The sequence below is a fragment of the Lichenostomus cassidix genome, chromosome 1, assembly GCF_008360975.1.
Source record: "Lichenostomus cassidix isolate B80296 chromosome 1, HeHo_3.0, whole genome shotgun sequence".
NCBI lineage: Eukaryota > Metazoa > Chordata > Aves > Passeriformes > Meliphagidae > Lichenostomus > Lichenostomus cassidix.
Window position 1 is genome coordinate 4,415,236 of NC_139479.1, and position 14,835 is coordinate 4,430,070.

The following is a 14,835-nucleotide window of genomic DNA, read 5'->3' on the forward strand; positions in this document are numbered from 1 at the left end:
TCCATAGGGAAGCAAAATGCTGCTGGGAACAAGACCCCAGAAGGTGTCTCCTGCAGGAGAGGACAGCCCTGGATGTCCTTTTATCCTGCCTTGCAGGTCCTCACTTTGATTTTAACCAGTGAGCTCCTCTGCAGAGAGAAATGGCCAAAAAGCACTTTTAAGGCCAGCTATGCTCTTGTCTCTCCTTGGACTTCACCCTCTGTCAGGAAGGGGAGCATTTTGGCAGTACAGGGGCTTTGCAGGGAAAATGCTGCTCTGCTAGGCCTGTATAGAGTACAAATGCCTCCTTCCAGCACTAACCAAGCTCTGAAAACACACATTGCACAGTGAACATTACAAATGACAGGACGATTTGTTGACCTCTCTGTCTCCATCAGTGTCTTTCTTCCAAGGGGTGATGAAAATACAGCAGGGTGCACACATGGCCTGTGATGTGGTAAAGGCAGCACGCTGCTGAATTCCCACTCAGTGCACTTTGGAATTCCTGCCCTCCAGGAGCTCACTGCTCTCTGCCCCTGTCCTAGCATGGCACCTTCTTCCAGGGGCAATGCCTCTGTGAGCCAGCTTCTCTCCATCCTGCCAGCAATGCAGCTCCAGGAAATTGCCTTTTCATCTTCTGCCATCAAAATTAACAGGACGGGTGGAGATAATCTGCCTGACTCACAGGTTGGTTTCCTCACTTGAATGATTACTCAGTCCTTACTGACAGAGTTGGTTGCTCTGGGACAGCCAGTCCTTGGCACTCGAGTCAGTGTGAGTTTTTCTCTGGGCTCGATTGGAGATGCAAGTGATCCTTCACTGCTCTTGGTAGGGCAGACCTGGGCAGGATTATGTCTTTTGACAAGACTTTAAAGAACAGAAATCTGCAAGGAAATATTTTGTTATCTCTTAGTAGACAGTAATTTATATCTTTTTCCTTATAAAAGTGTAATGCATGGCTGGTAACATTGACTAGCAAAGTGTAAACAGGAGTGGGCAGGAAAAACTTAATGAAATCAGCTCTGTTCCTCCTGAAACTTAAATATAAACCAGGTTGTTTTCACCAGCCTTTCGGAGGGAAAATGTGGGATTAGGGAATTGAAATAATATCCTAAGGGAGTTCTTGTTTGGGAATACACATTTCAGGTCGTTTTAATATTCTGCAATATCATCAGAAACACTTTAAATATTTTCTGAGATTATGGGAACAAACAGTGGACAAAGTGGAATTTACTGTCACCAACTTCCATCTATTTAGTTGTTTTCATCCAGTTCAGAATTAAGCAAGATTCTGAAATGTCAAAATCCTTTGCAAAAGGGGAACTTCTCTCCACACAGCTCTTTTTAAGCTCTTTACTGGCAAAATGAAATCTGCTTACTCTGTGTGTATGCCAAGTGAAGATAGCCTCTTTTTGTGCTCATAACTAAGTCAAAAAACCAAGCAAATGACCTTTCTAGCCACTCAGTTTACAACTACCTCCTCCAAGTACAATTAACATTGGATATCCTGAAGGCAAGATGATTCAAAAAGCTAAGTTTGTGTGAAAGCCATTCTTGAAATACAGATAATGCTTTTTTTGTCTCTTGGCTAAATATGACCTTTCAGCTCCCTCCAGATTATCCAAGGGAAAGTGTTCTGCTGTATTTATATCCTGCCTCCATTTCTCTGACCTCACTGCTCAATTTGAAGTACAGGCTGCATTCCATTCTTCAGACATCTGGGAAAATATTCAGGTTTTCCCTTTTACCTAAGGGGTCTCCCTTCCCACTAAAGTGCCACAGGGACAAACAGAAGTCACTTTGGTTCCATTTAGGCAGTTGTTGATGTATTTTTTCAAGACTTTGGTGACAATCAAGTTTACCAGTGATACCTAGAAAGCAGTCGGCATACATGAGATAAAAAAAAAATCTTATGGTCACTGTAAGAATAAAGCAGCATCAATACTACATTTTTCTCTACTTTTCTTTGGAAGTTTTTTTTTTTTCCATTAAATAAAACCCCAAGCCTAAGCCTCTGTATTCAGGCAGAGCTGGTAACGACATAAAGCTCCAGCAGCCCAATCCTTTTGTCTATACCCCCTGAAGTCCTAACCTGGTAATTAAAAATTAATTCAATGGAAAATAATGAAATAATTGAGGTAGGTGGGACTAATTTGGTGCCTCCTCATTTCTGCCAGCTCAAACACCTTTGTACTGCATCTTCTTATTCAAGACTTGCAAGGCAATTGCTTTAGTGCAAGCTCTCTGCTCTGGTCTGCTTTTTATTTTAGCATGCTTCTGGTATTTGATTTCTACTACAATATGCCTCAGTCCTCCCTTCTCATATAACTACCCTCCAGTGATCAAGTCTGCAAGCAAGGAGAAAGGAAAACTGTCAGAAGCCTACCTGCCTAATTCACTCTGTTTACTCCTCAATAATTTTTTGTAGCCATATCTTGCACTTCCACCCAGTTCTCCAGGAAATTTAAGAGTAGAAATAATGGCAAAATAACAAGGGAAACTATCCCATTTCCTGCTGGAAGCAGAATTAAATTCCTCAAGATAAGTTCCTCAAAATAGATTTCTATTTTGTAGTGGAGGATGGTTGCATATTATTTCACAGATTCCATCTATAGTAATACGGCCTGGTTGTCTTTTGGTTTTGTTTCTGGTTTTGCTGATTTTTGGTTTTGGGTTGGGTTTTTTTTGGTTGGTTCATTTTTGTTTATTTCTTCGTTTTTTGGATTTTGGTTTTGGGGGTTTTTTTGTTTGTTTTTTTTGGTTGGTTGGTTGGTTGGTTTTGGTTTTGTTTTTTGAATTCTGCATCCCCAGAACATTGTTGTTCATTTTTCTGTGAGCAGGTGGCTGAAGGTGTGAGAGGTGCTCCAGGGAACCTCCATCCCTGCTACAGGAGCCACTGATCCCACGAGCAACAGCTCTGCCCAGGACTCCCTTCAGCAAATCCCACCCCAAAACACACCCCTGCTGCTACAGCCACTTTTTAAACAGCTCTTTCCTCAGACAGCATGAGGTGATTTAACCATCCCACTCTCCAGCCCTCTGGAAAGCCCTGGGGAGAGTCAGAGCAGGCAGAGTCTGATAGCCAACTCACAGGTTTCAAATAAATGCCATTATTTCTAAATGTCTCCTGCAGGCTGATCAATGTCTATCTTTATGTAGGCAGCCTGGAGGCAGTTTCACTGCTCTTCCCTCTCCATGTTCCACATGTTTTGGGGTGTTTTCTTCATGAGTAACCTTTAGTACTCAGGTACTGCCCTGCTCTTCCTGGGGAAAACCTGTGCTGGTCCAGTGGTCTTTTCTGCTGGTCTCTTTTCCTAAAGCTACCAGCTGGTGATTCTCACTGGCTTTCCAGCAAGATATGTGCAATGAAAGTACCAGTGTGGAAATTCTGTGGTCATATTAGTGTGGCACTGAGCCAGCACTAAAAATTTCTCCTCAACGGGCAGGACATAATGTACTAACTCAGCTCAACAGTTTCCAGCCCCTCCAAGTGCCCATCTACTCCCAAACACACAGGCACAGCCTTCAAGCCTTTCTTTTTTTGGTTCTTTTGGATATTATTTTTTGTCTGCTAAGGCTTGATGGCAGGTTATATTTGGATTGCATCCAATGCTGATGTGAATTGCTTATACAATAATCCAGCTGCTCTGTTGGGAAAACAACGAGTGTGAAACTAATAAAGGCAACCAAAAGCAGTGATTATATCAGTCCTGAGAATCCTGCTATCATGGGGAATAAAGTCCAAGTAAATATCGATTTTTAGATAGTAAAACACTATTTAATAGCCCATTATTATGTAAATAAGTTATGAATTTTTCTGTTCCTGTAAGACAAAGCAATTACTCTGTGGCCAAACGCATTAGTCTTTTTCATCTGTGCAATTACAAATCATAAAAGATAATTTTTGGTATAATTTACTGGAAGGAAAATAAATATTTTAATCAGCTAAGGGAGGTAATAGTTGGCATCCAGACCTCTGCTCAGCCAGCATCACCTATTCAGTGAAGGAAAGATGACGCTGACATCCACTGACTTCAAACTGTGTTGGTTTGTCTGGACTTGCCGAGTTCAGAGCACCACTTGTGACAGTAAAATTTAACTGTCAACCAGGAAATTAGATTATCTTTTTTGAGAGAACCACACTCAGAAGCATATATAAGCATCTGCTAATGCATACACCTTTACTTCTGTTTGCTTTTGCAGACAAGAACTCGTCCTTTTCTATTTCCTCTGGTATGAACATTGCCAGAGGCTTAAAAAGCCAAACCGCTGCCACACTTTCTACCCAACACAACAATTTACTGGACCAAATCCTTAATTTGTGTTTCCTTCTGGAAAGCAACTGACAAAGTGTGATTTCTATTTGTTTTCCTTTGAGCCTCTAGATTACACGTTATTTTAAAATGTGTGTGTGTATGTTCTGGTTTTTTAAGCACCTACTCCTGGCTGTAAATCACCTTTTATCTCTGCCCGACCTCTGGCCCCACTTTGATGCTCTACACCAGCAGGCTATTGTGCAACCAGCAGCACCAGCTCCTGCTGCTCCTTTTCCCTGTATTCCTGCTTTTTTGATGGCTTCTGGCAATTGTAGCTGCTGGTGACCCACACTGGCACAGCAGAGACAGCAGCTGTGCCAAGTGTGGCAGCCAGCAGGTTTCAGTGATGCCAGAGGAATGGATTACAGGAAATATTTATTTGAATGGGAGATGCAGTTTCTACTTTAAGTGGGAAAAATATCAGGGTTTTCTGGGTTGTTTGGCTCGTGCTTTTTGCAAGCTGCTTGTAACTGAGAATAGTAAGATGCTCAAACAAGGTTAAATTCTTTGAGGAATTTTAAAAGGGCCACGGCAACAGCAATTAAAAAAAAATGAGTATTCCACATGATGATGAATAGATGTTGTGATAATTTGGGATGGTTAACCATGTATACAAATGCACTGTGATGTGTCTGACCTTTTCTGCTGCAAAAAGACAAATCTTTTTTCTTGTGTGTGTGTCTGTGCACCAGTCAGAATAGACAGTGCCTGATTTTCTTCTGGTGCTGGTTCAAAAGTGCAGCCACATGATTCATGCAAATCACCTCTTCAGAAGATAAGATTGGTGATAAGCAAGAGCAGTGCATTAGCTTTCCAAGTAGGACATTTGTAGCATTTGGGGGAATGATTTTTTTTAACCTTTGATTCACTACTTACAAATCTCAGCCAGAAAGATGCAATCAACATCTGCCACCAACAACCTTTAAAGCAGCAGATTTTACAGCACCCACCTGCATTTGCAGTGGTTCAGGTGCAACTCTGAGACCCCAGTTCTGCAAATTTGAATATAAGGGTGGAAGGCTCCTTTACTGACTGGGAGAAGGTGAAGGAAAGATGCCCTGGGATCATGGAGCAAAGCTGAGCACGTGCCAAAGTATTTGACATGGGGGACCTAAGTAACATCACACTGGGAGTCAGAGTTTCTTTTATTGATATTACCAGCACAGGTAGTTCAGGATGAGGCAAAACAGAACAAAATTGGACACTTCAGTGAGTGCCTTAAGTGGGTCGCTCGTGCCAGGCACGGGGTGCTCTGCAAGGGACAGAGTTCTCCTTACTCAAAGGTAAACTTAAACTTGCATGAGGTAAGATTAGCAGCTATTCAGTCTTGGATGAAGAAAATAGTGCAGGCTTTTTTTGCACTGGTGAGGTGGCCATGATGAAGAAATACACCTGCAGCAGGAAGTGTGCATTTATTTAAACTGAGTATATCTATATATCTCTATATATTTATGGTTTTTGAAACACGCTGCAGGATCAGGAAACCAGGAGACAACTAAAATAAATACACTCTTTTTTAATGAAGCACTGCTGAATGTTTCCCTCAGCTTTCAGATGACCTGCTGTGTGATCTGTGAACATTTGGCATCTGGAACACCTTCATGTATGTCTGACAGTGCTGCAGTGAAGCACCTGTGCACACCTGCCCAGCCTGGGGATGCCCCTGTCGATGGTGGGCAGTGCAGAGGGGTCAGGCCACCACTCTGGAACACCTGGAGTGGAAGCGTGTCACCCTGCTGGGGTGACAGATGGGGACAGCAGGCACAAGGGAGCAGCTTTTCCCTCGCTGGCAGGACAGGGGTGAGCTGGGGCACTTCCAGAGGCCAGGGCCAGCAGCTCACAGTCACAGAATGAGTCAGGCTGGAAGGGACCACAGTGGGTCACCAGGTCCAATCTCCCAGCTCCAGCAGGGCCATCACAGAGCACATGGCACAGGATTATGTCCAGATGGGTCTGGAATATCTCCAGTAAGGGAGACTCCACACCCTCTCTGGACAATCTGTTCCAGTGCTCGGTCACTGCACAATGAAGAAGTTTTTCCTCGTGTTCAGGTGGAATGTCCTGGGCATCAGCTCCTGCCCATTGCTTCTTGTCCTGCTGCTGAGCACCACCGAGCAGAGCCTGGTCCGTCCTCTTGGCACCCTTCTTCAGATATTTACGCACATTAATAAGCTCCCCTCTCAGCTGTCTCCTCTGGAGGCTGAACAGCCCCAGCTCCCTCTGCCCTTCCTCGTCACAGAGATGCTCCAGTCCCTCCACCTTCGCATCCTCCGCCGGACCCGCTCCAGGAGCTCCACACCTCTCTCATCCCGAGGAGCCCAGACCTGGACGCGGCACACCAGCCGAGCCTCACCAGGTCCAGACAGAGGAGCAGCATCACCTCCCGGCCCTGCTGGCACCGCTCTTCCTAAAGCGGGTTCCCTCGGCAGGCTCCTCCTCCGCGCAGGGAGGGGCCGAGGCCGCCGGGTCCCGCCGCGCAGCTCCGGCGGCGGGCGGCGATCCGCAGCCGCGCTGGCCCCGGCCGCTCGGCTCGGCTGGCAGGCAGGCAGGACGAGGAGACGGAGGAAGGAGGGAGCAGGGAGCAGCGGCGCCGGGAGCAGCTGCCCAGGGTAGGCTGTGCGGCGGGAGCGGCCGCGCACCTGCCGAGCCCGGGGCGGAGCGGAGCGGGGGCGGCTCCTGGGCCGCGGGGCCGCTCGGGAGCGCCGGCTGGGCCGGGCCGGCCGGGTCGGGGTGCCGAGGAACGCCTTACCGTACCCTGCTGGCCGCCAGAGCTCCGCCGCCTTTTGTCTCCGTTTCTCCCGTTTATTTTTCCCCCATCCTGCCGGACGAGGCGCCCCTCGGTCCGGGGGTGGCACGGCAGGTTGGTGCTCTGGAGGCGCGGGGCTGCCGGCGGGACAGAGACAGAGCCCTGCCCTGCCCTGCCCTGCCCTGCCCTGCCCGACACCTGTGCTGGCAGTGTCCTGGGGCTGGCGGTGTCTGTCCCTTCCCCCGGCTCGGCTCCCGCTGCCCGTGTCCTTTGGGATGGCCGGAGCCGCCCTGGTCAGTCGCTCGGGGCCGCAGAGCACCGTGTGCTCACAGGGCTTGGGGTCCTCTGCGGCTAAGCCACCATGAGCCCTTTTTTCTCCTGTATTAAATAAAAGGAACGCGGCTATTTAAGGCCCCGGAGTGAAGGATTTGGCAGGTCCTGGCTCAGGTGCGGAGCTGCGGGTGTTAAGCACAATATGCATTTGATCCGTGTGTGTGCGAAGGCGTTTTGAGCCCTTAAGGACACCCCGGGGAGGGAGGGTTTGGTTACTCGGTGTCTGCAGACACGGAATTAATCTCAGCCCCGGGGGAGCTGTGCTGTGGCCAGGCAGGACCTTCCCTGTGCCTCTCCAGCTCAGCTGATCCAGGGTTTGCCGTGCTGGCAGAGGGGAAAAGCCACTCACCAGTGCCTGTTTTCCTAGAACAGGGAGGAAGGTATGCTTCAGCCGCTGCAGCGAAGGAGCAGTACCAAGTTTGGAAGGTAAATATGGAGTAAATAGCAGAATATCGCTTTGTATGTTGCAGCACAGCACGGAGGAAGTGGAGGGTTGGTTTCTGTGTCGGCAAAAATAGTTGCTGAAAATGAAAGAACATAAAACCAGTTTGAGTGATTGAATGGGGCATTGTCCTTGGGCTTCATCAGTAAATCTGAAATATAAAAAATGTATTGATAAACTGTGATGTGTTGTAGCCTATTAATGTAATTTCTGAAGTACAGCTTGGTTTTAAAAATCTAGTTTAGTCTATAGCAGAGTGTGATATTTACAACCTTTACAATCCACAAGTTTTATTGCCACCGGTTTCTTTGCTTATGTGGAGGACATTCTTTATGTTTATTTAAAAGCGCATGAATGTCAAAGGAACTTATGCATGTGTGGAGATAGAGATAAGTTGTTGACAAGTAAATGAGAACTCAGGTGTTTGTGCCTGCAGTACATGAAATAAAATCAACCCCTGTCAAATAGAGTTAGGCTGCAGTTCTCTCTGTGCTGCTCACAGTCCAGTCATTTTTGCTGGGAAATGAATGGGATCCTTGTGATGGGATTTACAGCAAGGATACTCAGTTAGGAGGTGGTGTAGGATCTGTGCAGCAGGTGCACAGATGCACAACCTTGCATGACCAGTGAAACCTTTTGTCAGATGTGTGAAGTCTTTTCCTGCTTGCACTAAAGCTGTTAAACAGTAACCTGTTAAACAATTGCTTTGCTATAATGATAATTGCCCTGTCCCATTATACTATAAGAGAACTGTTTAAGGAAGTGTTTGATCTCAGGTGTTTGTTCTTTGCTGGCTCCTCAGGTTTTTTCCTGTAGGTATTTCTGTGTGGTCAGTGAAATAATAGTTTTGGTCTTTGAGACAACTGTGAGAGAGGAGAAATGGGGTTTAGGATCACCCTGAAATGGATCTGTTACTGCTGGAAGAAAAATTCGCTCCTGCTTCGAGCTGCTTGTGCCAACCTCTTTTTCTCCTTACCTTTTTTCTCCCACGTGGAGCTCTCTGCAGCTCATTTCAACCAAACGCAGAATACTGGTTGGTTTGAAATTGAAATTCTGAAATCTGACCTAACTAGCCAGCTGTGACTGTAAGGGGCAATGCCACCTTCAGTCCCTGCCTTAGTGCTCCTGCTGCATTGGATTCATCAGTTTTGTGGCCACGGAATGAGTTAATATTCTTAATATTGGATCAGCTGTATTTCAGGGCAGGATGTCTGATGGATCAGCCACCTGTACTGTGGCTTTGGGACTGCAAGGTCTGACACAGAGGGAGGCAGGAAGGGGAGGTGGGAGAGAGGAGGAGGGGTTGCACTTTCCCTAACCTCTGCAGCCTCAGAGAGGAGGTAAGAAACTCGTGTTGGGTGGGAATGATTCTTGGGTTTGATTAATTGCACAATCTGATTCAGGGCCAGGGAGGGGGTGGAACATGCCAAACAAGATTAGCAAGTCAATTCACTTTTAGGGTAGGGAGGTGGCAGGCTGAACCAGGATGCTGTGGAAAAAAAAAAGGTATGACAAAAATGTGTTAGCATAAAGGAGCAGAGCCTTGATTTTTGGTGGGATACTCTGTTATGTAAAGAGGAGGTAGTGTTCTCCCATTCCTGGGGAGAAAGGCTGTTTGGATGGGGAAGCTTTCAAGGTGACAGCTTGGACATGGCAGATCCTGTTTGTTGTCACTCACCTGGCTGAGGAGGAGCAGTTTTGATACCTGGAGTAAGATGGTGCAATGAAGATGAGAGGAGAGAGTCTCCCACCTTTGCCTGCCCTGCAGTAGCCCCTAAAATTCTCAGGTGAACACCAACCTGTGGGTTTGGCAGTTGTGCTTTCTTGCTTTTGCTCGGCTCCCATTGTTTACCAGGAGAGCTGATCCTCAATCCCACCAGCTTCCCATCAGGAGCATGCCAGTGGCTTGTGCTGACATTAACCAGGGCTGCCAGGAGGGTGGTGGGCAGGTTGCAGACCCTGGAGTGTCCCCTGGCACCCTGGGGTGGCTCGGTTTGCACGCATGAATTACGGTCACACCTTTTGCCTACAGCTCCTTTTGCCATCTGACTCAGCAGCTGCCAGGTAACAGTGCAGCCAGTTCCTGTTGCAGTGCCTGCAATAAAGTGTGGGGTTTTTTGTTGTTGAGGGGCTTCAGCCCGTGTTGGAACAAACAGGAGGAACTTTGTGAAACTTTAAACCAAACTGCCACATCTCGCTCTTTCCTGCATGTTGTGGACACACGTGATCCTGCCTTCTCCCTTGTGCTGGTGTGGGCAGCTCAAGGGGTGAAAAAAATCCTTTGTTTTCCTTTTCCAATGTTTCCTGACGGCGTGGAGCTTTGTGCAGTACTGATACTGGGTCAGGGAAATGGGGTGGAAGAGGGAGTGGAGTGCTGGTCAAGCCTCGCTGGCAGCATTGTTCAGCAGCACCCAGTCTCAAGCTGGAGGAGTCTCTTATTCCAGGCTGCAAACACTACAGCCATTTTTGAACAAATTGCAAGCTCATGAATGTTTCTGATGTGCTCAAGCAGATCTTTGTGTGCTGGGGAATTGCCTATTTGTAGTCTTTCAGGGACAAAAGCAGAGTGTTTTGATGTAAGCTGGCTTTGGATCAAGTTCTGAGTGCATCTTTCCTTTGTGTCTTCACTGTTTTGTACTATGCCGAGCTCTAAAAATATATAAATTATAAAAATCAGAGAAGGCTGCAATTTATATTGGCTTAAAATTCTCCACTGTGTTTTTGCTGTGAAGGTTAGTGATGTTAATTACTTGCCTCTGAAATAGACAATTGCTGATTCAACTGTTTTGATTAGAAAATATCCCAATAACTCGACCAGACTATTTACTTACCAGCTTCTCTTATTTGAAGATCAGCAGTAAACAAAGGCTGAGTGAAGAATTTGCCACGTCGTGACTGAAGGTAGAAGAAAAAAAAAAACCAAACCTACAGGGAGGTCTGTCCAGCAGCAGATATTCCACATTTGTGAAATCCAAAGGCTTTGGGGTGATCTTTGTTGTCCATTCAGAAGAGCAGAAAAAGCTGTCACACGTCCATAACTGTGTCACCTAAAATCTGGTATCAGCTGTAGTGTAGATGGCTCAGCTTCCTCCTGGGATTCGTTTCATCACTTCATTTTCACGAGATCAGTGGTAAGTGTTGAAGTGTTGGTGGTGATCCTTGCTGTGGACAGTGTGAGTTTGTTTCTGTTGCCTCACTCTATTTTTGTTTCTTCATTGCTTAATATGTACAGAAAGTTGTATAATACAGTCAGTTGTATAATAAATATTGCTGACATGTAGAAAGTGAGATACTTTGTTGAGAAACCCAGACAAACCTTTGCTAGTCAAGTGTGATAGAGAATAAAGCTTTTTGTCCTTTTCTTTGCAAGGTATGTATTTGAAAAGATAAAATTGCATTTTCAAGCTCCTAGGTGGGAGGAGTGCTCAAGATTAGCTTTCTTTTCTTAGCCAGAAGTGTTTTTTCTCCCCAGTAATTTGCTGTGTGATACAGACTTGTACAATTGCAGTTTTAATTTTTGCTACTGCAATATTAAAAAAAAAAAAAACCCAACAAAAAAACTTCCCATAAACCAAAAAACCCAGCAAAAATCCTCAGCAAAACCAAACAAAAATCAAATTCTTGCTTTAGGAAAATTAATCCTGCAAGTTTTATGGCATGCATTCATGTGCTTTCTGAGATAGAATACTGAGTCAATTGTGTGTGAATAGCAAAAAAATAACAAATGTGAAAGACTAAGCACTTTCCATTAGAGCAATTTTATCATGTGTTTTCTCTAGAAGAGCAACAGGAACAAAGTAATTTCAGTTTTATCCCTTGTGAGGATGTTTTCAGTTATGAGGGTGAATAACTCTGCTTGTGGGATGACTCTTTTTTAATGTTGCTGTGAATATGCCCGAATTATAAAACAAGAACCTGGTTATGTAAAAGTTCATAAGGCAAATAAATGATTGAAAAAGATTAATTAAAAATCAGGAACTATAGCAGTCAGTATGATATCAGATATTTGTATGTATATATTGTACTTTCATTTGAGATCAGGGCTAGAAGGAGCCAGTAGACACACTAGGACTCTGAGTACTTCTAAAAAATCCACAAAATGCTCTCCCTGAACAACTGAAATTGCAGATAGAGAATAGAATAGATCAGATTATTATCTTTGTTTCATTCTTGCAGTCAGAGTGACTTCTGTAGAGAAAGTCCCAAGGATGCCAATGAGGCACAAAGGAGAATTCCTTCCCAATCCCAAAGCTGCTCAATTCATATTCTCCAGTGTCAGTCCCATTGTCCACCTCTAGAAATGACTGATTTCTATTGTTAGAGGAAGGCAAAAGCAAAGTAAAACTCCTAAAAGCAGTAAGAAAAGAAGGAATTATCCAAACTGACAGTTGAGAGAGTCATCACTTATGTCCTTATCATACCAGAAAATGCAACAAGACAGGGAGGTGTGGAATCTGATTACCAGCTGGTGTTTAATGTTGAACTGATATTTAATAGCCCCCAAAGGAGTGTTGCAAACAAGGCACATCAGCTCTGTGGGTTCAGAGCACTGCCACGTTGTCCTGCCTGTTCCCCTGGGCCACCAGGCTCCCTCCCAAAGCCACACCACAGCAGGTGGAAAGCAGCATAACTGGGTGGGTGGTTCTTCAGGCTGCTGCAGAACTAAAAAAAAATGTTTTCCAGTATTCCAGTATTATCAATGACTTGTGTAATGTTTTTGTGTAACTTGGTGCTAAAAGAAAATCTAAATAAATTAATTTCAAAATCTTTTTTTGTCATATTGTAGGTATAGAGCTTTCATTTTCTCTCTCACTTTCCTGCTGTATGCCAGCTTCCATCTGTCAAGGAAACCTATCAGTATAGTGAAGGTAAGAGAGGTTGTGTCCTTGTTTAAACATCCTCCTGCTCCTGTCAAACAGGGAAATCGCTGTCTTTTTCAGTGTTTCCCATTGTGAAAGGCAGGTTTAAACTTTAACTTGGAGTGCCTTCAAGATGAAACACTGATAAAGCTGGTACACAGTGATATTTGCTTGATAAACTTCAATGAGACCACACCTAGAATATTGCATACAGGTCTGGGTTTTGGGCTCAGAGCACAAACCAGCCATGCCTATGCTTAATTGATGTGAATTAATGTAATTAGAGGTACTTGAGAGGTTTACAGTCTTGTGTTTGAGGAAAATTGCTCATAACTGATGAGTTGAACATTCCAGTGGCATTTCCAAGAGTGTTCCCAGCACTGTTGAGCATCACAGTCACAGTTGCCTTGTGACTGTAGTCTGCCTTGTGACTGTTCCCAGTGAAACTGGTGGTGCAAATTCTGTAATTCTGGGTTTGTTAGTTCAATCTTTAGTGTTTATAACTTGGCAAACACAAACCAAATCCCCCAGTGCTGTATTGTGTGAAGCTGATGAGTAACAGTGGGCAAAGTACTTGATGTTACTGCAGAATTTCAAAGCTGTTCCCTGTTAGAAACACCAGTTTACCGTAGAATGCTTTTTCTAACCGTGTAATTACTATTTCATGTACTGGTGGCTTCAGCCAGCAAAATACCAAGCAATTAATAATGGCCAACAGTTTTACTGATTTTTGGTGGGCTTGACACAGGTGCATATAAATCTAGATTTGTAAAATTTCTTGCTGTAGGAGAATTATCAGTCCCCAGTTTGCAAGTGAACTTTCCATTTTCAAATGTCCCTTCTGTTTCAGGGAGAGCTGCATAAGCATTGTGCTGCTTCACATGAAGTTGAGCTGGATTCCTACAGAGAATATGCTCCACAGATTCAGCCTGTTAAAAAGCCATTTAATGGCTCTCAGTGTGGTTGGGAGCCATTTGGTAAGGCTTGGGATTTTTTGGTTTTGTGCTTTAATTTCTTAATAATGAGCTGATATTCATAATTAGATTATTTGCTTCTGGCTGTTTCTTCACGTGTAGAGGGATGTGCATGGAAGGGGTGTTTTATTTATCGTGTTCTCACTGATTTCTCCACAGAAAACAAGGTTGTGACTTACATTATGATGTCTTTCCTGCTTAAAGTCACTTAAACATTCTAATTACAGCCAGGAGATGGTTTCATTAGATCAATTTTTCAGTCAGAAAAAATGGGATTTGTCTTTAACGTGTCTATTAAGGGTAAAAAGGGTGAAGAATAAAATCAATCATTATCATTTTCTGCTTGTTTAATTCAAGGTCCAGCAGTCTTTTAAGTGAAATTACTTGGTGCTTATCTAAATTGGAACTTTTCAGAGTCCTTATCTGCCTGAAAGAATTTTTTTTTCCTCGATTTTAATGAAGAAAAAGGGGAGAATTTATTGCAGAAGAGACTTGACAACTTACTGCATAGCTTATGAACCTGGCCTTTCACTTGAGTTGAAAAAAAATATTTGCCTACTGAACAATTAAATTTTAATTTAATCGTATTTGACTTTAAATGAGACTTTGAATCATTCCTTGACACTTTTATTGCTATGAGGAACATCAGTGAAACAGATTAGTCCATTCTGTCGATGTGCCAGTCCACCCCAGTCTGTGTAGCCATACATTCTAATTAGTCTTTAATTAGCAATTAAAAAAAAAAAAGTCCTACTCTCTTCAAAGATAATTAAAGATCTGAGCTCTGGGTTTTCTGTGGACAAAATCCAGTGTATTAACTGCCTGCTGCAGGGTCTGCTGAAAATATTTGATCCCCCAAGTTTGCAAATGCATTGGGTGGAATGCAGTTAAACCTGCAGAGTGTTTCTTGTCCCTAGACCGAGGGAGGGGGTTGAGGTTTTTTGTCTGAAATATTGACTTTTTTAAAGGAGACTTCTGAGCCCAAAAGTCTTCCTTGTCCCATGAGCATTAATCCCAAGCTGCCCCTTTGGAATGGCACTCCAGACTTGTTCTTTCAGCTGTTTTTCTGGCAAAGCTTGGGGTGACACTGAAGAAAGGAATCTGCTGTAATATCTGTGACTTCATGCTCAAAGCCAATGGCAATTGTGGCAATTTATTGGAGATAAATACACAAACTGTCTGTCTT

General features: G+C 44.3%; 1 protein-coding gene and 1 long non-coding RNA gene across 12 annotated transcripts in view; both read left to right on the forward strand.

Moving 5' to 3' along the window:
• Positions 1–454: 454 nt before the first annotated feature.
• Positions 455–4,492, forward strand: LOC146444102 (uncharacterized). The gene is made up of 3 exons (XR_014850283.1): positions 455–666; positions 2,820–2,989; positions 4,183–4,492. It is a non-coding gene; the product is annotated as an uncharacterized LOC146444102 (long non-coding RNA).
• A 2,260-nt stretch (positions 4,493–6,752) lies between these two features.
• SLC37A1 (solute carrier family 37 member 1) overlaps positions 6,753–14,835 on the forward strand; it is a 34,233-nt gene continuing 26,150 nt past the window's right edge. For 2 of the 11 annotated variants that reach the window (XM_085043430.1, XM_085044183.1), the window contains exons 1-5: positions 6,753–6,904; positions 7,742–7,800; positions 10,651–10,947; positions 12,603–12,684; positions 13,526–13,652. In XM_085043430.1, the coding sequence (XP_084899556.1) occupies positions 10,892–10,947; positions 12,603–12,684; positions 13,526–13,652 (265 nt within the window). In that variant the 5' untranslated portion in view covers positions 6,753–6,904; positions 7,742–7,800; positions 10,651–10,891. Of the gene's footprint in view, positions 6,905–7,018; positions 7,156–7,741; positions 7,801–10,650; positions 10,948–12,602; positions 12,685–13,525; positions 13,653–14,835 lie in introns of those variants that run through there. The other 9 variants (XM_085043655.1, XM_085043737.1, XM_085043570.1 and 6 more) reach the window with 9 other exon arrangements.